The 26,152-nt window shown below is 43.7% G+C and overlaps 8 protein-coding genes across 8 annotated transcripts; 3 read left to right on the forward strand and 5 right to left on the reverse strand.

The window, feature by feature from the left end:
• Positions 1 to 157: 157 nt before the first annotated feature.
• On the reverse strand, positions 158 to 1,720 carry PAAG_00914 (geranylgeranyl transferase type I beta subunit; the record flags this gene model as incomplete). The annotated part of the gene is made up of 5 exons (XM_015844179.1): positions 158 to 309; positions 388 to 496; positions 561 to 946; positions 1,005 to 1,050; positions 1,118 to 1,720. The coding sequence occupies 5 exons, from the start codon at positions 1,718 to 1,720 to the stop codon at positions 158 to 160; spliced, it is 1,296 nt and encodes a 431-aa protein (XP_015700960.1).
• Positions 1,721 to 2,300: 580 nt separating this feature from the next.
• On the forward strand, positions 2,301 to 3,146 carry PAAG_00915 (hypothetical protein; the record flags this gene model as incomplete). The annotated part of the gene is made up of 3 exons (XM_015844180.1): positions 2,301 to 2,438; positions 2,559 to 2,981; positions 3,063 to 3,146. 3 exons carry the CDS (start codon positions 2,301 to 2,303, stop codon positions 3,144 to 3,146), a joined length of 645 nt encoding a protein of 214 aa, XP_015700961.1.
• A 1,355-nt stretch (positions 3,147 to 4,501) lies between these two features.
• On the forward strand, positions 4,502 to 5,743 carry PAAG_00917 (hypothetical protein; the record flags this gene model as incomplete). Its single annotated transcript, XM_015844181.1, has 4 exons — positions 4,502 to 4,761; positions 4,844 to 5,094; positions 5,123 to 5,525; positions 5,590 to 5,743. The coding sequence occupies 4 exons, from the start codon at positions 4,502 to 4,504 to the stop codon at positions 5,741 to 5,743; spliced, it is 1,068 nt and encodes a 355-aa protein (XP_015700962.1).
• Positions 5,744 to 7,401: 1,658 nt separating this feature from the next.
• Positions 7,402 to 8,045, reverse strand: PAAG_00918 (hypothetical protein; the record flags this gene model as incomplete). Its single annotated transcript, XM_002797013.2, has 3 exons — positions 7,402 to 7,598; positions 7,708 to 7,837; positions 7,965 to 8,045. The coding sequence occupies 3 exons, from the start codon at positions 8,043 to 8,045 to the stop codon at positions 7,402 to 7,404; spliced, it is 408 nt and encodes a 135-aa protein (XP_002797059.1).
• A 3,678-nt stretch (positions 8,046 to 11,723) lies between these two features.
• On the forward strand, positions 11,724 to 12,300 carry PAAG_00920 (hypothetical protein; the record flags this gene model as incomplete). Its single annotated transcript, XM_002797015.2, has 3 exons — positions 11,724 to 11,915; positions 11,968 to 12,117; positions 12,190 to 12,300. 3 exons carry the CDS (start codon positions 11,724 to 11,726, stop codon positions 12,298 to 12,300), a joined length of 453 nt encoding a protein of 150 aa, XP_002797061.2.
• Positions 12,301 to 13,500: 1,200 nt separating this feature from the next.
• Positions 13,501 to 16,790, reverse strand: PAAG_00921 (hypothetical protein; the record flags this gene model as incomplete). The annotated part of the gene is made up of 2 exons (XM_002797016.2): positions 13,501 to 13,973; positions 14,048 to 16,790. The coding sequence occupies 2 exons, from the start codon at positions 16,788 to 16,790 to the stop codon at positions 13,501 to 13,503; spliced, it is 3,216 nt and encodes a 1,071-aa protein (XP_002797062.1).
• A 3,444-nt stretch (positions 16,791 to 20,234) lies between these two features.
• On the reverse strand, positions 20,235 to 21,706 carry PAAG_00923 (proliferating cell nuclear antigen; the record flags this gene model as incomplete). The annotated part of the gene is made up of 6 exons (XM_015844182.1): positions 20,235 to 20,252; positions 20,418 to 20,704; positions 20,820 to 21,249; positions 21,351 to 21,391; positions 21,451 to 21,553; positions 21,605 to 21,706. The coding sequence occupies 6 exons, from the start codon at positions 21,704 to 21,706 to the stop codon at positions 20,235 to 20,237; spliced, it is 981 nt and encodes a 326-aa protein (XP_015700963.1).
• A 684-nt stretch (positions 21,707 to 22,390) lies between these two features.
• On the reverse strand, positions 22,391 to 24,541 carry PAAG_00924 (hypothetical protein; the record flags this gene model as incomplete). The annotated part of the gene is made up of 5 exons (XM_002797019.1): positions 22,391 to 23,061; positions 23,129 to 23,580; positions 23,652 to 24,139; positions 24,214 to 24,416; positions 24,493 to 24,541. The coding sequence occupies 5 exons, from the start codon at positions 24,539 to 24,541 to the stop codon at positions 22,391 to 22,393; spliced, it is 1,863 nt and encodes a 620-aa protein (XP_002797065.1).
• Between the last annotated feature and the right edge of the window lie 1,611 nt (positions 24,542 to 26,152).

Here is a 26,152-nt window from a genome sequence, read left to right on the forward strand (position 1 = left end):
TCCTTGCCTCCCCCATCTGGTCGAGGGGTAATATTTCCAGCCCCAACCCTGAAATGCTGTCCTGAAGTAACGATAATTCTAGCACGTCTATGAGTGCAGTTAAAGACTTGAAAACAAAGTTCTAGCGACTTAACAACAAAGTTCCTTTCCCCATTTCCTACGATTGTGATTTAGAACCTGTCCACCAGGGCAGAGACTCCAAATGGTGGCGCGCTCGTTTGCTAGTACAGAACGTTGGATCAACAGTGGCAATGCCGGCTTCGCCAAAGAGGCCAAAACTCGCCAACCCAAGGTATGAGTGGAGGAGATCTATACAGGCATCAATCATTAAACTTCACGACCAACTGAAAAGGCTGAAATCTTTGGGGAAGGGAATAAGGAACCCACCTGGTGGGTCACCGGCACATTTTGCAAAGCCACCTATTAGGTGCTGCGTTTTCTCGAGCAGATAGCGACGGTTTGGGTCTACATTTACTACGTTGAGACGATCCAATATCTAAAGAACAGAGATCAGTCTCTTGTGAACATCATTTCTTCATAAGAGCGGGGTGGGCATTTACACTTAGTGTACCTGTTACCCAGAAGGAGTAACATGTGTCGACAAGTTTGTTTGATCTACCATTAAATCCAGCCCAGAGGAGATCTTCCTCTGGCCGTTCCGCCGCCGTGGATAGAACTGGTAGGGAGGATATTTTCTCATCAATCGATCGGCAATCGGATTCTTTTAACTCGTCGAAGTTGAGTCTCTCTCGCTCTCTCCCCCTCTCATCTTCATTATCGTTTTCGTCATTCTCTTTGAATTCCGTTCTCTGTCGCCAGGCCAGCCAGCGAATTAAATTCTCGAAGTTTGCCGTTCCGGGGACAACAACGGGGACTGCATGGGGGGCAGAAGGAGGTGTGCATCCGAGAAATGACAGCGACGCAAGGGCACAGTACGTTAAGCCAGCTACTACAATGTAAGCTGGGAGACCGATTATCATACTGGTAGAGCTAAACATGCGTACCATGCGACTCGTTCAACGGTGACACTGAAAACCCCCCATCAAATGACTTTTATGTCCATTTCTGTTAGCTATTCCGTTCTATACATTCTTGTATAATACTCACTGTTACTTACCTGACAGGCCTCAATATGAGAGATCAGACTGTTTACATCGATATCTTCAATATCTCTAAGATAATCCGCATCTTGTCCCCGTAGTATATAGCGTACACCAGCTGCACAGCAGCAAAATCTCAAATCACTGCTTCCTTCAATTTTTCCTTCAGGTGCTAATACTTCTCCAAAACTCCCATCTTCGCGCTGCATACTGCATAGCCACCGTAGACATTCTCTCCGTTTGACACGACTCAGGTCATCACCCAATAAAATTAGGTTCATGAGCGCAAAGAACGTGGCGGGCACATTTGCTGGGTCCCAGCATTCATTAGAAGGGTTCCTCTTCGAATCTCCAAATATCGTCCCTGGAAATCCCCGAAAGCCACCAGACGGAACCTGGCAATGGTATATCCAATCGATATAGCCTTTGCGCTCTGATGGCTGGAGGTTGTCGTCCAAGGAGCCAAGGAGATCAAGCCCAGCAATCGTGAAAAAAGCCAAGGTCATTCGACTTGAGTCAGTGGAGGTATACTGATGTGGGAGAAAAGTTTTGAGGCAACGAAGAAAGTATTTGACTTGGCGATCCTTCCGGAGCACAGCGGATTCAGCGGGGTTTGTCATGGCTGTGATGAGGGTTAAACGGCCTCGACAAAGAAATGTCAGATCTAAACGCCTTGTCACGAAAAGATGGTGTATAAAATCACGACAACTCTATCAGCAAAGCATTGAATATCGCCCATGCCACAAGATATCCTATTTCGAAACATAAATCACAAACAGCAAAGACGAACATATGCCATCAGATTTCAAGTAAAGGAATAGGAAAATGTTGGTAGGGTGGGGTTCATTAACTAGTTTGTTAGTTAACTAGTTAGTTAGGGAACATGTTGGAGGATTCCCGGGCTACCCGAGGTCACGTGCACCTATACATATTTATTAGTTGTAGCTAGCTCGGTGAGAGTCCCACAATGCAACAGGGTTGATATCGGTCCTCTAAAGAGAACAATCGGACATGACATAACACATTAGTCAGCATCAATCAGTCAGCAGTCCCTATCTCAAAGAATCAAAACTGCGGCTATTCAAATTCGAAGACCATATCCAAACACAACACGGAGTGAGCGACGTGGTGCTTGAGCTCCCTCCAGGTACTCAAGGATACTGCGGGAATTTAGCTCTTCCAAAGGGCTACGGGCTCATCATGGGCCGGTTGTCGTCGAAAAGCTACATCAAGCTGCATGCTCTCTTCCAGTTTGCCCTGGCTGTTTACCTCACCAACTGCCAGGAAATTATCGCAGACTGGGACCTGGAATACAACGTCAACAATGTTATCCGGATCGTAAGTTAGTCCTCAACCCGACATGATCACATTCACCGATCCCTTTCACTTCAATCCGCCTCAATTAAACTTTCACACTCGTTCTCCGATCCTCTCCGCTTACATCTCCGGATGTCTCAGGATGCGACACCGACATTCACACGCCCGCACTCTCCGCTCGCCTACTGTGGTGTCATCCTATTAACATTCGCCCTCTTCGACCTAATCCTAGCCATCAAACTCCCCTTAATAAATCAAATGATTTCGATAATAAGCCGTCTCTTCGATTCCAATGGAAATTCCCCCACCATGTCCGCAGCGGCTAACAAGATGATCCGGGTCTTCACCTCCCTCTTTACGCACATATGCATCCTCCTCGCCATAACCAGATGCCTTGTCTTTTCTATCATATCAATACGAATCTACGCTTCTGCCCCTGAGGTCTGGATGCCGGCTACCGCTGCAGGAATGCAAGATGCTGCGGCGTTGGATGCAAAAGTCAACCATCTGAAAAATAAAGTGGTGCTGGGATATGCAATGACGGAAATGATGTTCTCCGCTTCGGTGGGTGATAGATATGCGCTGCTCTGGATTGCCAATATTTCCATCTAACTCACTTTGCTAAATTTCTTTGCTCCACTCCAGACACTTCTCTCACTCAAAGACGAACGTCGACGGACAGACTCTTCACTATTTGCTCCACCCCTACTATCGAGGGCTTCACGATAATATATGGTATCCATGCGCTGGTGATAAATTCATCTGTGTACCATAATGTTCTCAATTTGGCTGAAGAAGTGAAGTGATGGAATTTTCTAGCCTGCAGCGTGGAACTTTCTCCTATACCATATCATTCACTCACCTTGAAGCTAGAGCTTAGGTACAGTACACAAATAAGTCTTAAACAAAAGACTTAATGATTCTTTTTGCCGGAGATTCTTTTTCCCCTTTGATTTTCGTTATACAATTGGTTAAAGGAGGGCAAGAAACAATACGTCTAGCAAGATGAGGTGTGGAATAGATTTCTTTGATTTATTGTTTAGGCGTCGCTTTGAGCTTTCCATAACCATATTGTCGTTCGCTTTTTGTTCGCTTTTTGTTCATATCTCATATTCTTACATACCCTTCTTAGCCTTCCGTCGATTATATTTTTATCTTTATTGGCTTCGTTTCTCTTCTTTTCTTTTCCAATATCCAATGACCAAGAGGGACGATGCTCGGGACAAAGAATGGAGAGGCCCACATTGTAAACCAGCGCCTGCAGCAGTAGAACAACTTGGCTCTAAGCAGGGAATTCCAATCTAGGCCACCAGCACGATCTCCCCTCCCCAGAGCAGACCGTCTTCGTGATCAAACCAACAGTGAAGACGAAGACTGCTCTCTGGAATTACCTCAACTTACCACGGAATTCCCAGGCATATGTCAGTGCAGTTGCCTCCCCGACACCGCATTCTATATTCCATTATAATTAACATACGCAAGATGCATACAACAGTCGAGCGTTCATCCATAAGGAACCATAGATCGGTATCCACCGAATTTGGAGACGGGACGGCATTCCCGAGGTCGATCTCCGCAATAGCCACTAACCCTAAGCTTATGACCTGACAGCAGCCAATCACATCCTTGTTATCTTGGGTTATGTCTCCATAGTATGTAGCTCTGATGGGGAAGCGCTTGGAGTGGGGTAACTCCACCCGATGGCGAAATACCAAATCCTGTGAGGGCGCATCTCCTTTCTCATCAAGGCAACATGACGAACATTCAAAATATATATGTTACATCTCCACGGCTTACCCATTTCAATAAATATTCCACTGTTCTAGCTTCGTAGACGTCCCCTGTACCGCCAACGCATAATAATCACAAAATTTGATTTGACCAAGTTAATTACCCCTTAGCTCTCTAGGGATATGAATTCCCCATACCTACATTCCTCCCTAGGTTCAGGCCAGTTAGCGCCGGACACTGTTCATAACCACGCTCGACTGACTTTAAAGCGCCAGAATGAATTGTCTCCGCTGTTGCTAATGCCTGTATTGTTAAATAACATGTTGTAAATAACATTTACAATATCCTCAAATATGTCACATTCAAAACAAGATGAACAAAACCAGATCCTAGAACCATTACTTGACTGCAGACGCTCTCATTGGATAATAAGCAGCCAGCGCGCCGCAGACTTATATGACTCGGGAGTCAAGCTATGGAGAAAAGAGGATCTTGCAGATATCGAACAACAGCTTGCGCACTCCCGTACCACGGAGAAGTTTACTGTCCGCCGTATCGACGGTAGTGTCATTCACATAAAGAATCCGATGTTTGGGGTGCAGAAGCCAATCTGGTAGGGCCTACAGTCGTCCCAATTCCATTCAATGGAGTGGAGAGATCCCATCCTAACATGCAACTTCATCATCACCTTTCAGGAGGCCATATGTTAAATTTCAAGAGTTCTGGCATCTCGTCCAAACCACACCTGATGGTCCACCCGAGATGTACTCCTGCACCTACCTCGTAGAGTGGAAAAATGAGACGGTACCCAACTGTGAGGGACAGATCGAGAACGTGCGATCGTTGTTTGAAAAGTCTCGAAACCGATGGAACGACAGCGCGACTTGCGAGGCCTTCACGTCACAAATTCGGCAATCTCCTATGTGGGAATGGGAATGCGAAGAAGGTGATTAAGATCATGTGTTTTGGGTTAGGCGACTTGAACTACAAGCCGCCTGATTGGTGGAGGGAGCAGAACAGCTCCAAGTCAACGGTTGAACAAGAACCGGAAACAAGCGTGATAGAAACATCCTTGATACATCATGCGATTGCGTTAACAATGGCCGACGTAACACGTTCCCATGCCGAAACGAGGGACGTAAGGGTAAGGCTGCTTACTCAAGACCCTCTTTACTCGAATGAGACGAAGGATGTGTTACGGGAGATTGGATTTGAAGTTATAGGAGATCATGGGGCCGGAGGCTTTGCAGAGCTCGATGACGTGTGTATAGTTTTCTCCCCTTTTGTTAGCGCACCGGTCAAGCAGATCATTGCGGATCTCGCTCGGCCAGCCGTCATCATCTGCGTGAGCTCCAATACCGTGTTCAATAAATTCCAGTACGGAGTATATCTAATCCAGCGTCTGCTGCCAATGGTTCTCGCTAACCTAGATCTTCTCTAGCAAACCGTACAAAGATCCAGATTCTCCGAGGACAAAGCAGATGTGGAAAGAATATGAAAGCTGCGAATTTCCAGTTCGGCCCGAGATTGACCTGCTAGACGGCTCGCTGCATCAGTTGATAATACATGCTAGACTTGATGACCAGAAACCGTGATAAAACTTGTGCGCTTTGTTGTTATCAGGGAAAAGGCTCTCCGGTTCTCACTCGCGGGGGGTTGTCAGAGAATACAGTACGATTCCATCTGTCGGAGCGTAGCAAAGATGGCAGTGATTATCTTATTACGACTAACTATTTAATATATATGGATTTGTTATAAATATCGCAATAAGCTTAAGCTTCATTTCTAAATCAGCCTGTATATTTTTGAGCTTGGGCTTTTCACGAACGATAATAAAGTCATTGACGCTGGTTTTTGATCTTTCTGAGCGCAGAAGGGCATTATATATAGGTTGATATATAGTATAACTGGATGACATTGGCTCCACAAAGTGGAAGAATGATCGTGAACTTGATGGCTTCGATTTGTATAACTATACGTCCACACACATTTGAACTTGATGGCAAAGCACACCCTCCAACTATTCAAAACACGCACCGGTAACTCCAAATGGGTGATAGTAGCCACCAGCATCCAGAGAAGCGAAGTTCCGAGTTCTCCATACAATGATTAACTCCATGTCCCTCAGTATTCATAAACACGATCAAACAACTCACACGTCCATGGTTCCATTCCTCGGTCCCAGTACAGCTACTCTAGGAAAATGAAATGAAAAATATAAATAAATAAATATAATTAAAAAAAAAGATGGTGGGATCTATATATTCCAATCTACTGGCCCTTGCCAGCTTTTCCCTTCACCCGGACCGTGCAACGTCATTCGGGGGCTGTGAACGGGACAAATGGCAAGTGTGAGGTAACGTTATACGACGCTACGCAATGCAGGCTGACCAGACAGAGGAACATTCGGGACTCCCTAAAGGGTAGTGTTGGAGCTGGTTGCTCAAAGTTCCTGATGCTGTGGCTTTCCTGGTAGTACGTACAGTGGGACATTCGTCCACAGCACGACTGTGGCGGTGCAATAGGGGTATGTTAGGAATAGGGGTTTGAGAGGTAGGAACTATTTTTGGAGATTAAGGGTTAGGGGAGATTTCGAACTTGCGAAGTTGGGGGGATGAAGATGAAAAGCGGATGGAGTAGGGATCAGTGATTGAGAGCAGTCGAGCCCATACATGTCTATGACAAGGTCTGCGGAATATATCAATACGTAAATATTTTCCAAGAACTATTACGATTAATAAGCTTGAAATACGTGCATACATACATACAAATATTAGACGATTACAGTGTTAGAATTAGATATTGCCCTTGAACACGTAGCACACAGGAGACCCAGATCCGATTGTATGAATGTAGGTGTGCACATACGTATTAAATACAACATTTTTGAAAAGACCATTAAACGTGCAAATAGACGGAGAACAGCAACACCAAAAAACAAGAAAATTTAAAGAAAAAAAAAAGTTGTTCCATCATCCATAACATTTATTAAAACAAAATAAGACGCAAAGCTTCAACTGATGCTCTCATATGAAATACGAAACAAGAACTATCTTACTTCCGCTCCCTTTTTGCAACCAATACCAGCACATCGCAAAGCATGGCACAATGGTATATAAAACGAAGACATCAAAAGGAAACAAGAGAAAATTTAATCAAGAACAACATGCACCTCCCACCCCTCTCGCTCACTCACTCAAACCATCAACCCCTCCCCAAAACCTTCAAATCCCCCAAACCCCCCAAACCACACTTAAAACATCCCCCAAACCGCCATTACCAACACCAGTCCCGCGCCAACTCCAATCTTCGCTGCCGCGTTCTGCGACGGCACCGGAGTGGGGCTAGTAGTAGGGGTAGAAGACGACTGCGTGGTATTGCAAACGACTGAGCCTGGCATGTTGTTTACGCCGGCGGAGGCGCAGAGGCTTTGTGCGAACATGATTGTTTCTGTTGGGGGTGGGTTAGGATTGTGTCTAGTAGATATGGGTTGTGTATGTGGGTCTGTAGGTTTGTATGTATTGGGAGTGATAAAATGGGATAGATAGATGCAACATACTGTTTTGATCTTCCAATGAGCAGCTACTCATGACGCAGCAGCTCACGTTCGTGAGGAAGCCACCGGAGGTGCAGATACACTGGATATTCAGGCCGCAGACCGAGGGAATGCTGTCTGTCGCGCAACTTTTCTAGAGGGATATTTCATTAGTTCCCTATTTGTTTGGCCTTATAGTATCATTGTTGTGCTACGGATGGGTTGGGGTAGTGGTAGGTTGGATATAATTGTATAATATAGAGGGTATTAAGGAGACATACGGCGCATTCAGGAAGGCCATTCAGGCCCTGAGCGGCGACGAGGCCGAGAAGGGAGGGGAGGACGGCCATGGAGAGACGCATTGTGTAGAATTAGGGTTGGGAAAGATGGAGAAATGTTGATGAGAGAGAAAGATAGATAGAGTTGGACGATGAGGAAAGGGAGAGTGGAATAGCAAGGACCACGAATGGTTAGCTCCTGAGATATGAATAGTAAATGGGCGATGGCCTGGCTGATATTTGAGATTTTTGTTTCGTCACAAATTGAATCGAAGGCATTTGCACAACTGAAAAAGGTCTGGGGGAATCACTATTATTTATTATGATTAGTATGGAGTATTAGTATTAGTGTTAAACTAGTATTAGAAGTATTATTCAATAGATGTGCAGTCCAGTGGCTATGATGTATCTACCTGATCTGAAAGATCAGGGTTTCACTAGTTATCTATTAATAATGATAACTTTAAATATTATTAAACCATGTTTTACTCTGTATCTCCTACTTGCAATTTTTAGCGCAGTGACTAATGAATGATTTGACTAATAATCTCTCATACTAAAATAAATATAAAAAAAAAAAGATTATTGGCTTAAACATCTCCACTCATTCATGGAAACCATGTTTGACACTGCCAACGCGTGCCAATGTGATTTTATTGAATATTTACATTGATTCTCAGCTTCACTTACTCTGCAACCAGCTATAAACAAGTAATTCTTCCATAAAATTACCTGTGAATTTTGAAGATAATTTTCTCATTTTCAATTACTATTATATTTAAACTAATTAATTCCTTTCTTAGAGCCTGGAAAAACTATTAAAAAATGAAAAATAAAATAAAATAAAATAAAATTTGCAAGTAAACAGTTGAGAAAGTGATTACAGATATTTTCTCTACTGAAAATATTCAATTCACTTTCATGCAGTTTATACATTGATCTTCATTTCTTAATCTTTTGATGATCATTAATATAGATGATTTATATACATTATTCACATTATTCATATAATGTATTGATATAGAGCTGATATTTAAATCTATAAATTTATATATTAAAATTCAAATTGAATAGAGATTAACTAATATCTCTGATATTAACATATTTTTGATATAATTATATATATAGAAGTATATAAATCATCATTTGTTTGTTATTGCTAGCAGTCAAACTATGCTCAGAGCTCAATTCATTATTGCTTTATATGTCAATTAAGCACTTTGAACAGATTATACAGTTCATTTATATTTTAAATTTATATACAGTAGAGTCTTTCTTCTACAGCAAGCTAGAGCTATTAATGTTAAACTTTCATACAATATAAAAGAAGTTATATATACTAAATTTAAATCTTTTAATTAATAGATAATAATTTAATTCTTTGAGAGGTTAAAACATATAGTGAAAATGTTTTAACAAGCTTATTAGACAGAGGTATAAGATGTTTTCTCTAACAGAATATAGATATTTATAAACTTTTCACATATTAAGTCATCAGCTAAGTATTTTAAATATGTTCAAATACTCAAAGCTTATCAGAACTAAACCTCTTGTTATGAAAATAACAGAAAAACTATCATATCTTTCTGTAAAATCTTCATCTCATGCTAAATTATAGAGAGAATCAGTTAATAATAATGATATTACTAACTATATAATTTATATAAATAACTACTTTACATCAATAACTAGTTATATTTAATTATTTTTGATAATGTAACTATGATGTCTATGAAACTACTAAGTTAGATAGTTTTTTTACTCTTCTTCAGAAAATAAAAGTTCACAGTGCCTTTATCAAATTACTATATAATACTTTATACTTTATATTAAAGAAGCAAGTTCTCTGTCTTAGATGAAAAGATAATTATATGATATTAGCACTGTTTAAAATTTATTTACTAGATAGTTTTATTACTCATAAAATAATTTATAGAAGCTGGTCAGTAATTTTATATTGAATAATTAATCATGCAGTTATCAATTCTTATATTTTTTATAAAATGAAGACTTCTCATCTGCTAAGTCATGCTGCATTTCATGTGAAGCTTTATCTTCAACTCTTTAAGTTCTCATCTATACTACCACCTGAATAATTGAATTCCACTTTAAAACATAAGTGAATTTCTCTTTCAACTATGTGAACTTGTGTCTGATGTCAATATAAAAAACAAAAGAGTCAGTGGAATTGAAAACAACTTCCACAATCAAAGCATTGCTGTTCTACATGTCAAAAATATCCCCCTCTGTGTGAAATATCAATGTTATAATTTCAATCTAGGCGTAGATAAACAGATGTTCGACTGCCAACTAGGGAAACTATTTCAACGAAATACTAAGGTGATTTGAGAAACAGGGGCCTGGCGAAGCCTCTCCTTACATACCCCTTCGACTGGCGGTTCCTGTGCCGTTGCTACGCAGTTTTGGTGGGGTATTTGTTTACAGGGTAGTTGTTTGCGGGGGTGGTTGCTAGGCCGTTGCTATTACCCTTTTCGGACAATGCCAGTAGCCATACGTTGCCATAGTTGCAATAGCCAACGCCGTCATAGCGCCGTCACAGTCAATGCTGGGCAGAATTCCATTCAATTAAACTAAATTAGGGTTAGCTCAAAGAGATTCATAGATTACACCAATACAGCTCAGTACCGTGGATCTTGATGTAGAATCAATAAGATCGCTGTATTTAATACAGTAATTTACACACTAAAAAACAGCACCAAAAATTGCAAGTGGCCAGAACAAGGAGATAAACTAGCTTAACTTGTTAATTATGTATTCACCACATTCTAAGCCACTTAAGCACCCACGTGATATGAAACTCTATTCAGTAATTTCCTAAATGGAACTTGTTTGATTTTCACTTGCAACAGAATAACTAGTTACATTTATTAGCGTAGAGCTAACGCCCGGTTGATAACCTTTCCGTAACCAAAACAGTCTACGCCCGGATTATTTTTCTTCCGCCCTGAACCTGCATAAAACTCTTCGCCCAACCTTCTTCGTAGCTTTCAATCTCCTTTCCTCTCCTTCTAACAAATTCGTCTTTTTGTTCTATAAGGAAGTGTTAGGGCCATATTCAGTAGCACGCCCGTTACACTAACAGCATACAACGTTGAATCTTATGAGTATTGAATTAGATTAAATTAAGATGAAACTCCTGCTTAAAACCTTAATAAAAAGTATGGATATTTTCAATTAGGATTTTACTCTTATAAGACTGCAGATATTTTTTAACATAAACATAGAAGTGAAGAGACTATGACAGCTGTATGATAAAAAGCTTTCTCCTATTAAAAACATTTAACTTGATTTAGAAATTTCAAAGAAGCATCAATGAAGTTGAATATATTGTTCTTGAGTGAGGCACTTAAAGAAGCAACATGATTTGATGTCTGAATTAACTAGAATCACATTTAATTCAGATTAAAGTTAAGTTGACCAGTTGTTGACGCTCCACCCTTGCTGCACGTGATCTTGGGAGCCCCCTATATAGCTTAACTAGCCTCCCCTCCGGAACGGGAGGATCGACGAACGCCATATCCGTCATCAAGAATGGATCCATGTCATATGATGGTGGGGTTGGGCTTAAATGCCCCTCCAAAGCTTTTTCGCAGGCCTGACAAGAACTTGTTTTCTGCGAAGCTCTTCCCAGCTTCTGCGCGCCAGTTACGACCATATCCAGCCAAACAACCTCCTTAAACACGAATAGCAGACCCTCTACGCCACATTGTCAGAACGCGCCATATCTGTCTTCTGAGTGAAATGGAGACCGAGACGAAGAAAGACCTGAGCGTCAGTCCCTTGCCTCCGGACTGCGACGATGATCTGAAATATCTGAAAATGCATGTGGATAAAGCCGTGTCATGGCAAACTCTATCTACTTCTCTGAAGGAAAACATGGAACCTCTAAATCATTCGAGAGTTGAAACTATACTACGCGCAGTCAAGGCAAAAGTGAGTGTTATTCGTTGCTTCATGGGTAGTAGGAAACTGATGGGCATGGTAGCACTCAAAATTCAGAATTTTTAAAATAGTTGATCGCACCAGGTTTATTATCAATCGGGAACCTGTGCACATCATCCCTATATCTAGTGACCTTGTGATATCCAATCGTCCGGATAAAAATACAGCAATAACTGTTCCAGTGGGGAGTGGTGTATATGTTACTGAAACTATTTGCTATATCCACTCTTATGCTGACTTATTAACCATCTAAACTTCTTAAAAGGTGGTTGGAAAGAAGCGACGGCGGTGGATAGCCTGCAAAGCATGGAGAGAACAGGCTGCGATGTATGGGTTAGATATTCCATGTTTTAAAACTCTGCATTTAATTGTCTAGGTGATGTGACTAAAAAACTTGGGACTTTGAGATTCGCTTATGTAGTTATTACAATGGTTGTTGTTGCCTGTTCATCTAGCCTAGAAACCTAATAAGTGAAACTGCCATAGTTGGGGGGAGCCCTGGCAACAACTGACCGAAATTGGAACTCGTATTTGAAAGTGTCAGTGGCAGACTATCAAGCAACAAGGTCTTCCACTGTCCATCCGTCGAATAAACCACTGTGAGTGCGTAAGAGCGAATTAAATTGTTATATTCTATATAATAAATAAGAGGTTCTCTATGCGGTGAAGATATACGGCCAGTGTGGATGTATGAGCTAGGCCTAAATAGGGCTAGTGTGAAAGAGGAAAAGGCTTGAGTTCCCACCCCATGCAAGGTTGTATGAAAACGAGCAATGTAACATTGATAATACAGAATGAACGAAGGTAATATAATAAAATCTAATTTATTGTCTTTATTTAAGTGGTTTCAAAAGCTGATATTTATTTTAAGAGATAAAAGCAAATTAATATATATATATATATATATATTATAATTGTAATGGGCTAATACTCAGTTAATAATTTTTCATAATCAAAACAGTTCATATCTGACTCTGACTGAGATAAGTTTCTCATTATATAAAAGTGATAACAAGAAATCTAGCGCTGTTGAGCTTTTGCTCATGAGCAGATTGGTTTTATGAGAATGGCAAGTAAAGACATTCATACTTCTGGAATGCGCCCTTGTTTATCGAAGTAATTGAAAGAAAGAGAATTGAGTCAAAGATGAGTTCTAGAAGTATGAGAATCATCTTGACTGTTTCTCTGATGTATTGGAGTTACGGGTAGAGAATAACAAATGTACAAAAACGCATTTTCAAGGAGAAGAGTCCCGAATCAGTTTTTGAGCCTGTGATGGCAAGATTATTTAATTTAAAGCTGCTGGTTACTAGGATTTATTTCAGTGTAATGTTTTTTAATCTTGTTGTTGCGTGGCATCCTGTGTAAAAGGAAGGAGGAAAAATCCTAATCTGATGTTAAAAGACCGTATCCATGGCTATGCTATGACGCCTAAGTAACTCCCCACTGTCATTAAGAATAAAGCCAAAAAAATTTATAAAACGAGAGTAACAATAGTAAAATCCGCAGCGCCCCGCTGCGGATCAGGTCCTCAAGCCAAAAGTCCTCTCCGACAAGCTGAAGGTCACCCTGCAACCTACCGCCCCTGTTGACAATTCTCACTATCAGTATCCTCCGCAAAAGCGACCCTGGCGCTCCCATTTAGAGATACCTCCTTATCTGTAGGGATTTTATGGTTTGTTTGTTTTCTTGCTAGATGTTTCCTAGAACCTCCTGCCCCTTTTGCAAGACACCTCTTCCTGCTTCTATTCCTGACGATTCTCCACCAGCTAATAATAACCCCTTTTGCCCATTTCAGCTTTTCCCGCTCTTGAACAGCGGCCATACACTCCGTTGCAATTCCTTTAGCGAGGACGTGTTTCTGATGTTGTCGTTGTGCGTATATACGCCTCCAGGCAGACTGAATAATGACCGCAGCCCGTGCCTTTTTCGAGGCAGACAGAAGCCTGCAGCAAAGAAACGCGAGAGCTGCGAGAGTGAAATCTCGATCGAAAAAATGAGGTGATGTTGCGGAGAATGGTGATGAGGACATTGGAGCTACAAGTGAGGCTGTGGTTTTTGAATCTGATGTTAGCTCATGTCCTTTAACTTCGGGAACTTGCCAGGATGAGACCTATCCTTACTGAATTGGCTACTACAACCCAAAGATCGCAACCTCGAATCCAAACTTCCCAAGCCACTCAACGCTTTCTCATGTCCAACTATGTAACCCTCATATTCATCCACAATGCTCTCGAAAATCCGTCCGTCGGCAAAACTTGTCGTCAAGTTATCAAGTCGAATGCTCTTTAGATGGGCAAGATGAGAAGCCCATTTTTTGAGCAGGAATGAGTGCCGCTCGTATCCTGCATCGAAATCCTCTTCGGTCTCTTCATCATCACCTACACCTTCTTCAGTTTGACTATCATCCCGACTTTCTAGTTTCCTTTTCAATCGCCGGATTTCCTTTCTCACATCGTCCCAGTCAACCAATCCAGACAGGCCCCATTTTCCAACAAGGCCCCACAGCAGCGCTATGGTTTTTTCGCGGTATCCGTCAACGATATCCTCTGCACGGATGTCTTTGACAATGACACCAATACCTTGAACGCTTAGCAGAGCACTTAATGCTATTTGCACGTTGAACAGTTTCGTTGCTCTGCTAATGCATGGTATCTTTAGATGTTGCGAAAGTATCCATTCTTCCTCTCCTTGCAATAAGGAAAGCATTTCTCCCGTCGGCATTGTTATAGTGGCAGAATCAGTGCCCTCCTGTTGAGAGAGCAGGGTCGACGCAGAAGGATACAGAAGCAGTTCGACAAGCCTGGTAAGAAGAATGCCATCTCGAAGATCGACAGCAAGGTTGTTAATGTGGTAATCGTATTCTTGTAGAGGATTCTGTTTGTAGTCTACCTGGCAGTCGAGGTGATTCAGCGGCCGAGTGATGTCACCAACTGCTGGGAGCAGCATTGTTCCCAGTGCCTGAAGAACCGCTGCTGACGACTTATATTTTGACGATGGATTGAACAAACATCGAGGCAATGTGGTCTCTGAAATTTGCCTTGCTTTGTCTAGGAGCACTACCATCATAATGCTGCGCAAGAGAGTTCTGCGGTAAGACCACCCAGGTGTGCCAACGTCCTCCCCGTCCAGACCAGCAGAACCTGTTCCGGAATCCTCATTTCGTAGAATGAATGTTTCCAAAAATGATTCTAACGTACGACGAAATTGCCTTTCCTCACTTTGTGGAGGAGAGGCCGCGGAATTACTGGGTCTGGCAGATCTATTTGGGACGGGTATTTTCCGCCCTATCACAGTTTCTGCCGCGGCTCGAAGCGCGAAGAGATCATATGTTTCCATCCAAAGGTTCAAAAAAGAGCGCTTTCGTCCAATGTCCTCTTTTAAACTGTTTCCGCGAGCCAAAACGTCCTTGGGTATGCCTAGCGCACCATAGAGAAGAGACGCTTGTACACGCTTATACAGTAAGGAGAAGGATGTTTCTTGGTATATTTCCAAAAGCTCGTGTCTAAGGGTATCACTGTCATATAGGCCTGAGGTGCCTCGCGCGGAATCGAAGAGCCCATTCACGAGTTGCGTGATAGCTACCTCTTGATGTGCAAGCCAATTTTCCTCATACATAGCCGGATTGGAGATGTCTTCGCTGAGGAGGGGGTATTTCTCTTCAATTGTTAACGAAGGTATGTTGGGAACCAGAAGTTTCGCTGCCGGCTTTCTCGTCACCCGTGGTTTATGAATTGGACGAGAGGATGATACCTTTGGGCCTTGGGTCTGGCGAGTCTCTAACACTGTATTCTTTGGAGCCAGGACGTTTTCCTCGCGGGGCCGCAATTTAGGGTTTGGGACCACGTTTGCTTTATTTCCAAGTACCTTCCTGTTCACGGATAGAGGATTTCCCTTGGTTCCAGGCTTCGCTCTCGCTGCTGGCTTAACAGCAGATGGAGTTCTTTTAGTTGGTTCCGTGACAGGTACACTCTTCCGTTTTTCAACGAGTGGTACATCGAAAATAGGAAAATATGCACCTTCGGATTTCCCAGATTTGGTATCAGAGACAATCAATCCTCCTGGAGGTATATTCTCTTTCCCACCATTCTGACCTGGGATATCATGTTTTATGCTTGGTTCCTGGAGAGGCTTCTGTGACGGTTGAAGGGGTGCTCGCCTGGGGGCGATTGCGAATGACTTTCTTGGCGGCTGCTTTCGAGCAATTCTGGATTCCAAGCTGCCTAGTTCGGATTCTTTAATGGCGTTTTTATTTCCTTCGTGGACCTTTAAAGATTTGACCGGGCTGAAGATACCCATGAAGACAGAAGGAACAGTTGTGTTTTCAGAAGGAATGTAAATCGTCCCTCGCCTTGTTGACTTTTTCAGAGGGTCAGCAGCAACTGGAAGCCGCTGCTCTTTTGCCATTTCGCTGTGTTCATTTATAACGGGTGAATTGTGCGACTGAGGGGGATTTTGTGGAGGTGTAAATTCGTCAACTTTAGGAGATGCTGCGACGGCGAAACTCACTCCGGGTCGCTGGAATCTCTGCGCTGGCTGCGATAACATTGACGAGCCTTTGGTCGCAGGCCTGATCCTTGGATACCGACTTGATTCTACCCTCTTTTCCAACGCAGGCCCCAAATTCCCAAGCTCATCCGCGTGAATATCAAATGCTTTTGCTTTCCCCGCCTTCCTTGGCTTAACTCTCGTCAAAGGAGCACGAAAGTCCGTCGTAAAATCGATTGCAGCGGTGTCACCATCGTAAAGGCCAAATTCCTCGTCGAAATCGCTAAGATTCTTGCCGCTACCGGAGAACGGCGATTTGCTGCCTCTTCTCCATCCAGCGGGACACGGAGTCGCAGCTTCACTGTATCCTCTCGACATTGTGTAGGGGGCCGAAATGGTGATATCAAAATTTGAGTACTAGGGGTCTAGGTGCCTTTAGCAACGGATTGAGGCCAGTGGTTGCCAATGGTGCTTTACCTTATTAAGCCAAAATTCACCATATAAAACTTTTAGGGTAGTGATTTGGGACAACGAGCATCTTTTGAGAGGCTATGAGGGAGTGTACTGAATAGATATGAAACACGATGCTTTATATATGTTGATTTCTTCATAACGAATGTTTCTCTTAGCTCAAGCTTCAAAGTAGTGAACCTCTCTGCTGATGTCGTCACGATCCCCAATGTCTTTTAGGGGGATGATGACACACACCATTGTTTATTTACCACAACGTGATTTGTACGGTTGCCAGGGGCAACAGTACGAAAGTCGTGTCATGGCTTTGCCTCTTCGACTTTGGACAGAAAACCATGGATGATGTATCGGGAACTTCACCCCATGCGATTCCATGAAGGGGAATTTAGCAATTAAACCTAGATGTATGGCTGCTCCTACGTTGTGCAGCAATATCGCTTTTGAGAGATGTGCCAAAGTTCATCTGCTACGGTTTTTCACGGTTAGCAAGCCCAGGTGCCATTGGCAAACTTTATGTTTCTAGCAAATATGATTGCATTTTGCTCCGCGCTGGATACTTTTTCAAGATCAACTTGACTCTCTCGCTCTCTCTTTTCTCTTTCTCTTTCTATTCTCCTTTGGAAGCAAAATAAAAACAGTGAGGCGGACCCCGACATGGACCAACTGCCTGATCTTCCCTTGATCTGCATACAGCCTCTCTCGTCATCAACCAATATTTTGCATCCTGCGGAGAGACTCCGAGATGTCATCGTGTGTACCATTACTCTGTAACAGGAGTTGACGCGAACTCTATACAGCCAAGTTGTTACGCCATATATTAGTAGTGAGTGATGATGTCGCTATCTTGGGAATGAGAGTATAGCAGATATCAAGTCCCCATTGAGTTGAACCTGTGAAGGGCCTCAGCGCATAGAATAATTACTTACCGTACCTTGCAAGCAAGTGAGCATACAAGGAAAAGGCGATTGTTAGTCAATACCGTCGAGGAAATCACCTGCTAAACAGTTTTATCATTACATCTTTGACACCATCATCGAATACCCAAAATCATGAAACTTCTTCCAAAAGTTTAATGGAAACCATAGCCGTCGACAACCACCATCATCGTAAAGAAACCATTCTTGGACCCCATTCACCAATCCACACATGTGAAAACCCACCGACATACCACTCGCTACCGTGGCCCTTCCGTACTCCCGCAAAATCCACACTGTCACGGCGCCAGCTAGGTACATGCAAGTCATATAAAACAGCCCCAATGATCGATCGTAATATGTCCATTTCTGGCAGCTCACCAATGGATGGATGAATGTATTTAACTGAACACCTGCTCGTGGGGATGATTCTCGCTTTCCCCGCCTAAGCCGTATGCCACACGCCGTTCCGGGATAAATCGTGCAACCAATCAAGGGTGTAATTGGTTGGGGGCTGATGATATCCGGACCCCGTGAAAGAGATATACGTATATATCCAAAGCCATCTGAGTATCGGGTAGCACCCTCAACCGTATTTCAACTGTTGTCATTCTCCCTGATGATCCAAAAATGCTACTTTGTACCTAGGTATTGCGCTTCGCAGCGTTGTTCCCTCACATCTCCGTACTCTTTTCGGATTCACTTCATTGAAAACATGGAGGTAATAATCATCTCTCCAACAGATGCTGGCACGAATGGGGAAGCATAACATGAGTTGAAGAAATGTCAGAGCTGGAGGTAATCCAACATCCACAGAGAGCATTAAATATTTGATTTGATACTCTTCACTAAGCAATTCTTTCACTCAACTTAGTGGGAGGAAGTAAACACAAAAAGCGGCAACCCACGGCAGAATGAACATACAGCAGCCTAACCAGATCCCTACTAGCGTACTCACTGCACACAAAGTCATTCCACGCCCTAAAATAAAATTCCAGCATAAAAAAGCTCCCCTAGCCAAAATTCCTCTCCTTCTCGTCTCCCTTCTTCCCTCCAAGCGTCGTCCTCACCAAAGCTGCGTTTCTTTGCTACACACGTCAGATCCAACAGATCTGTCCCATCCCTCTCTTTTTGCCTTCTCTCTACTGGCCCCCAAAACCAGCAGAGAAAAAGACAAGAAAGGCGGGAACATGCAGATGAGAAATTCGGAGTACTCTTCAAAAGAACCCTTACCCAACCCACTCTCTTTCTCCGCTCCTTACCGGGCAAAAAACGAGTTAGTGAGTCGGTACTGCCCGTGAGGGCCTGGCGTGAATCTCACCACGTCTGCAATGAGGCATCAGAAACATCGGGGTGGTTTAGAAATTTTGGGTTGTCGCTGAGAGCGGGCTTAAAACCCCCTGTCCTTCGGCGCATCTTTAGATTTTTCAATCTTCCCCATGGGAGAGCCGTTGCGAAGATTGTGTGTACAACCGCCTCCTCCCCTTCAAATTCTCTCCTCGGAGGGGATGGGTTGGTGGGGATGGCGGTGTATGACACTTTAGTGCAATACGCAGCGTGCCAGGATAGCCGTTTCTTTTTCTTCTTAAGAGGGAGCGGTCTGGTATGAATTCGATTCCGATTACTCTGGTGGGGACGACGCTTCACTTTTTACTTTTTTAAAGGTTTGTGGTTATCGTATTTGTTTGTTTTATCTTGCCCCGTTGCGGGAACTGGTTGGAATCTTTGAACAAAGGATACTGCTAATTGTTGTGTTTTTATTGCATCTGCCGTGCGAGGATCGGACGTCCCTATTTTGTTCATTTCGTGCAACGTTATGTATTGCTTTCCTCTGACTTCTTGTTGGTCGTACATACTATATTGCAGGGATTTCCTATCAGCCGGACGGGCGGAGGGCTATTTATATCGTGGTTCAGCAACGCATTTCTCTGAGCGCAGTTTGCTCTGGCTGTATGAGGGAGTGCCTCCCATGGGCACCAGTAGATGTTAGTTGGCAATTGGGCTCAATTCGCTCCAGGGTTGACGTTGGAAATGGCCTTGACATGGATTCGCGAAAGACAACTAGACCTGATTTACAATCTCTTCACTGCACGAACAACTCGCATCACACTCCATGATTAGTAGACTTGTGCTTAGAACCAAATAAAATAAAATGTAATAAAATATAAATAAATAAAATAAATAAAAGAAGCATTAAAGTTACGTTGCTTGAATCATAATATATAACTCATAATAAACGAATCTTTTCATTATTTCGCTTTCCCCTACTTCCATTAAAAATAAAGTAACAGCAAGCGTGATGCAAAACATCTTGGAATCTCATAGCTTGCTAGTTTACAACAGACATGACGGGGCAATGGAAAACATGGATGATGGTCTTGAAAATGTGGAATTTTACTATTTTTTCTTATATTTAGTTCTTGTCTTAGGGCGCCATTTATTCCTCATCTCCAATCTATAAAACAAAATTAATTAGCAACCGTTTTATTAGTTGGAAGAATGCAAAATATATATAAAAATAAAAATAAAAAGTTTGGGGTAAAAGGGCTGCAGGGGAGACAGTGGGTAATAGATTGCAAAACAAACAACCCCTCCAGTATTTCAGATATACAGTACATACTTTTGGCGCAAGGAAGAATCTCAAATGGCCGCTACCCAACCCATACTCGACGAGCAATGGCACCTCCTGGGAGAGACAGAGACGAACAGTTGCCGATAAACCCGTGGCCTTGCAGAAATTGTTAAGGTATTTGAGAGAGAAGGTGAGTGAGACGGGTTCAGAGAGGGCGATGGAGACATTCTGGTCTGGCTTGTCGACGTTGGTGTGTTGGCGGAGGGTGATGGCACCGTTACCGATTTCGCCCTGGCAGGAAAATTTGACGCCGTCCTTGTTGGCTTCGATCATTACTGTTGAGTGGGGAGGGGGGTGGTTAGATGAGGGGTACTGTCCGAATTTTCTTTTATCCTTCGTATCTCTGTAGTTGACAAATTAATGACAACAATAGAGAGCCATGAAACATACCAGACTCCGACAAATTCCCCAAATCAGTACAAATCCTCCTGAATTCCGCTGACGGCATATCCACCGTAGCCGCATACTCCGTGTCTGGGATCGCCAGGTGCTCCTGGTCAATATCCATAAGTTTGATATCATACTCGCTAAGCCGGTCCGTCTCCGCGCTCTCGAAGACCAGGTTAATGACGTCAGGTGAGTCCTCAGCTTTTAGCGTCAGGATATCCTCATTCTGTGCCGCACGTAGCACTTTTGTGAGCGAGACCAGGTTGATGCCTAGCGCAACGTTGCGGTCACAGCGGTAAGGGGAGAACCCTTCTGCTTTCAGCATCATGGAGACGAGAGCAACGTGCGAATTGTCCATAGCTTGCAAGGCGATGCCGGAGTCATTGCAGTCGAAGTTGCAGTCTTGGACTAGATCTTTGATGGCATCGACGACCTGGATGTGATAATTTTTGTTTTTAGTTAGTTTTGCCCGGGTTGAGCACGTTTTGAACGAACAAGGTGCATGTATGAGGACTGGTGTGGGATTGCTTTTACCTTCTTCAACAAGCTGGCCTGCTCTAGCCGTGCTTCCAACACTGTTGTAAAATTCCAAGTCAGTGAACTGGCCAGTTTCATACCATTGGAATCGTATCACGTACTCTTGTCAATTGAGGTGGGTAAATGTTAAACGAAAGAACAAGAGGGACTGTCGCAGGTGATATGGTGGAGTGTAAGTATTGGGCACCAGTTCTGCCAGGCTATTCCGTTAGTCTGGCATATAGTTAGGGGATTATTCTGTGAGAGTTTACGGTTGTTGAGATGTGCGTAAACGAGAGATTGAGAGTGTCAGTAGGTATTGAGTATAGGGTATTGGGTATTGAGTATAACGTTTGTGGGAGAAAGCGGTGCATGTTGAAATGAGCTGGAGTTGGCGGTCGAAGATTTGCGGGGCCCGACGCGTTGCAGACACGAATCGCGTCGGGTCAAAGGTAATCTTGCCCCATTCGCGCTAGCTTTCGTACCTACCAGCACACAAGCAACACTCTCATAGACACAAAGAGAAGCAGTCTGAACAAGCCCCCTCGAAATAATTGATTTGCTAATTGACACAAATTATTCCTATTGACTAACATATCTATGGTGCCGTACAGTATTCAAACATAAAAGACAAAATATGAAGATTTGAAAATTACACATTATGCAATATTCAACAGCAGCCCATTCAAACCCTAATAGAAAAAAAATAAATGAACAACTAAGAAAAAAGGGGACCTCATTAAAGAATGATAGAGAAGTCATTAATAAGAAAATTTTTATCAAATTATAACGTGAACTCAACTCGTCAAATGACTTCCGTCCGCCGCTGAACAGGGTATCAAATGCGTAGCTGGGACTCCAGGAAGGAGGTGTGTGGATAATCAACCAGAAAATGAAAACGCTCAAAACGCTGATTTAACGGCAATGGCAGAGTGGACGGGCAAAACCAGGCCCGTCGGTTGAAAAGAGCAAAGCAAGAAATGAAAAGTGAAAAGGAGAGAAGAAAAGGGATGAAAAGGAAAAAAAAAAAAAAGAAGAAACGAGGCAGTAGACCATGCTTAGATGCTCGTAATCCGCTGCGATGCCCTCCCACGCGGACGCAGTTTGATAACAGTCTCTAACTCCCTCAGCATATGCGTATTAGCATCCGATTTCTCCCGCACCATAGCCTGCCTCGCCCGCTCCTCCTTCATTCGCGCAATCCTCTCCTCCCGCGACATAGAATTCCGCTTGAGGGGTAGAGCAATGGCTTCAAAAACCTCATCGTCGTCCATGTTGTTATCCGGACTTTGGAGGGACTGCTGCTGCTGTTGTTGTTGATCTTCACCCGTCAACGCCCGGAGAGCCTCTGGAGGCCCGCCGTCAACTGCAGTCACGCCGCCGAGACTGAATGTCGGCGACGCGGGAGATTTGAGGGAACTCGTGGGTCGCGAGAGGCGACCTGAGTTTTCAAGGGTGGCTAGTAGGGAGGATTTTCCAGCTTCCCATTCCTGGAGGATGCCGCGGAGGTCTGTGCCAATGGATTCGTAGAGGGTCGTTAGGGTAGTGCCGAAGTCTGTGTCGTCCGTCGCTCGTTCGAGGCTTGCGTCAGATTCCTCGCGGATTAGTTGCATTTTGGCGTGGAGGCCGCGGATTCCTTGGGAGAGGGAGTTAAGGCGTCGGAGTTGCGCGCGGTGATGGTCTTTATTTGGGGCTAGTTTGGCTTGTGGGTATGGTGGGATCATATTATCTAGGCTGCAAGTTAGTATGGATGTATATCTAGCCAGCATATTTTGTTTCATAAAGTCTCTACTTACGGTCTTGCTCGTTGAGGATGGCGACCAGTCTTTCCACGCAAACTGTATCTGCAGCAACGAGACGCTGCATCTCCTCAATGGCGGTACTCCAATTTGTAATATCGGCTTCCCCACCCTCAGCTGGGAGTGCGAGCAAGCAGCATAAAGTAGCTTTTCTAACGGAATAAACTTTGGAAAACAAATTTCGAAGGGTTCGTAAGGAGGTCCTATCTTCCATCGCACTGTCCGCCAACAATGCATCGGTTTCCTCAAGTTCCTCCGGGGAGAAATCATAAATATCATAATATTTTTCCAGATTGGCGGTATCTGCAAGTAGTCGTAGATGTCGTTTCGTCTTCAAGTATCGCTCCAGCATTTCCGAAAGACACTCTGAGAGAATGCGCCGGAGTCTCAAACAACGCCTTGTTTGCGTTTGCTCTTCTAGGCGCGTTATCGGTGGCATGGGAGTGCTTCTATATCGAATATTAGCATATGTAATGAACCACACATTTTGCAAAACGGCTTTGAGGAATTGGTAACAAACAATCTATATCCTCTGGAAACCAACTCCACCTCCTGTATCAAGATAACCGATGCTGAAGCGGCAGAATCAAAGGACTGCGCGTTTGCAACAAGCACGGACGCAACACCCACTGCCTGGCGACGAAGATATTTCAACCACTGGCGCTTTGCAAACGCATAAAACGATATTGCTATTGCTAGCAGAAGAACCACTAGGACACATATCCTCCAGACATTCCAATCCGATCCCTGCCGCGATCGAGCCCAGTGGAGTATCCAGACCACGGAAAAGGATGCACCGGCTGTGAATACGGCCCCCGGCAATCCAAAATTTGCTGCTCGTGTGCTTGACTGGTCCTCATTACTGCGAGTATTTGATAGCAATCTCGTTATGGCACTGTATGACGGTGCGCACTGTTCGTTGAGGAGCTGTGAGGCAACGATGATGTATCCAAATTGTTCGAGGAACCGTTCATTCTCACTCTTCCCTATTGTTGTCCTAACAACTGCCTTGTCGATGCAAAAAGTAAAACCAGTCAGCAACGGGAAATCCACATCGTGAGAACGGCAGAGGCGTCCCATACCTTGCAGACGTCAGAGATTCTAGCCAGAGTTTGATGTTTCGCCAATGGCTTCAATTGTCGCGGTACCGGCAGTCTATTTCGTATTCGATCTTGGAACGTGGGGGGCCCTCGAGGTGCGAAATTAGCTGTCGATGAATCCAGCGGGGGTTGCGATGGGCTGAGGTCCTCTTGTGGGGCCCAGTCTTCCTGGCCTTCACCTTCGCCTGTTAGAGTTGCAGAGTCAGTCGAAAAGTGCGACAACAGATTCATGGCGAGAAAGATAATTAACTCAACGCATACCCTCCAGATAGTTAGCTAAAGGCGAGTCTTGATAAATCAGCGCCTCCATGACAGAAGGACATGGTTCTTGAAGGCTTTTATGAGCCAGTACAGAGCCGAGTCAACTGATCCTTTTGGAATGATGTGTGAATTGAGACTGGGGAAGCGCTGAGCAGGGGACGAAAGCGTTCCCAAGGACGAAATGGAGGGTAGTACAGTGTGACTAAAGGGATAAATCGACCAGTGGTTCAGAGACGTATGTGCCACGAGATCGTACCGGGTTGTTTAGTCCTTTGTTTCGTTTTTTTGGTGTGATGAAACGACACCTAATCGTGGAATATTACTACTCTAGTTAGTGAGTAGGGAGGTGAACAGCCGAAGCGCCGAAACGAGGTTGATGCCACAGAGGCTGACAGCGGCTGAAAGCGCCCGTTGATGCGGAGGCTAAAGACACCTGACCGCGCTAAAGGAGGGCGCTCTTAGGGCCATGTTGTCCAGGGGGGAAGCCGAACCGGTTTAGTTGCCAGTTAATTCAATTGTTGCTTCTCAGTCCTACCTACGCCCTCTCACTCATCTCAAGACAGGACAGATAGACGTACAGCTTAATCAATCTTGGTTTAGTTACCCACTTCATCTCCCAGATCTGCAGATAAGCAGCAGGGCACTAAACTCCTCTGCCGCTGCCGCATTGTGCCTGAACCTTGGAACCTCTGGAGAAGCAGCCCACTGCCAGCTAGCATATTCCCACCCAGGATAACTCTAACTTCCCCCGTTCACCAATCCGTTCTCTTTGACAAGTTGTCCACCTGTCACTATCTCTCCATCTTTGCGATGATGTATTGTGCGTATGTACAGAACAGCTGCCCGGTGCAGAAATGACCCATGAGTCTATCTGCAGGATTTCAATCTTTTCTCCCGTATCAGCAATAATATTGACGCATCCTTAGGCTCAAGTCTGATGTGGATCGGTTTTTCCCCTCCTTTGAACCTTGGAACGCCGTATGTTTACACAACCCGATCTAGCGGCAAATATGACTTGTTACCGCGTTCTTGGTGCTTACAGATGCTTTTTTCCTTTCTTTCTAGAACATCTTGATGCGCTGATAAGGGCTCACACATGGTCTCTCCTATTCGCGATGCGGAGATTCGCTGCGGTGACTGGTTTTCACAGGGCACCTGGGAGCAGGATAGAGACTTCTCCAGCGATGTCTATATCAATAAATATGTTTGTTTATACCTAATAGACATACTATACTTCTAGATATGGTTACATCTATTCATTCCTTTACACTCGTATTATCTCTCAAGACGGAAACATGAGCATGACTGCAGCATTCTGTTCTCAGATGGATCATTTTTATGGAAAGAATTCTGCTCCGAACATGTATACTAAGATATTTCATCCTCTTTTCTCTTGTGAGCAGCTCCCGGAAAGGGCTGTATCTTGGTCTATCTGACCCTCGTGGGTGTATTGAATCTTTCAAATTCAAACCCTTACACGATGAAAGGTGAAACACCCAAAATTCATGACAGAACAAACTTCCCAATGGATATCTTGATGAAACTGACTTGAATTTGTGTGTACCTTTTCATTTTCATTCATTTGCATAAGCATACAAGCTACCTATTCAGCCACGTCTCGCAGATTTTTCATGTAGGTAATCTTAACTCTCAATCTATG

The sequence above is a fragment of the Paracoccidioides lutzii genome (genome assembly GCF_000150705.2).
Source record: "Paracoccidioides lutzii Pb01 unplaced genomic scaffold supercont2.2, whole genome shotgun sequence".
NCBI classification, from domain to species: domain Eukaryota; kingdom Fungi; phylum Ascomycota; class Eurotiomycetes; order Onygenales; family Ajellomycetaceae; genus Paracoccidioides; species Paracoccidioides lutzii.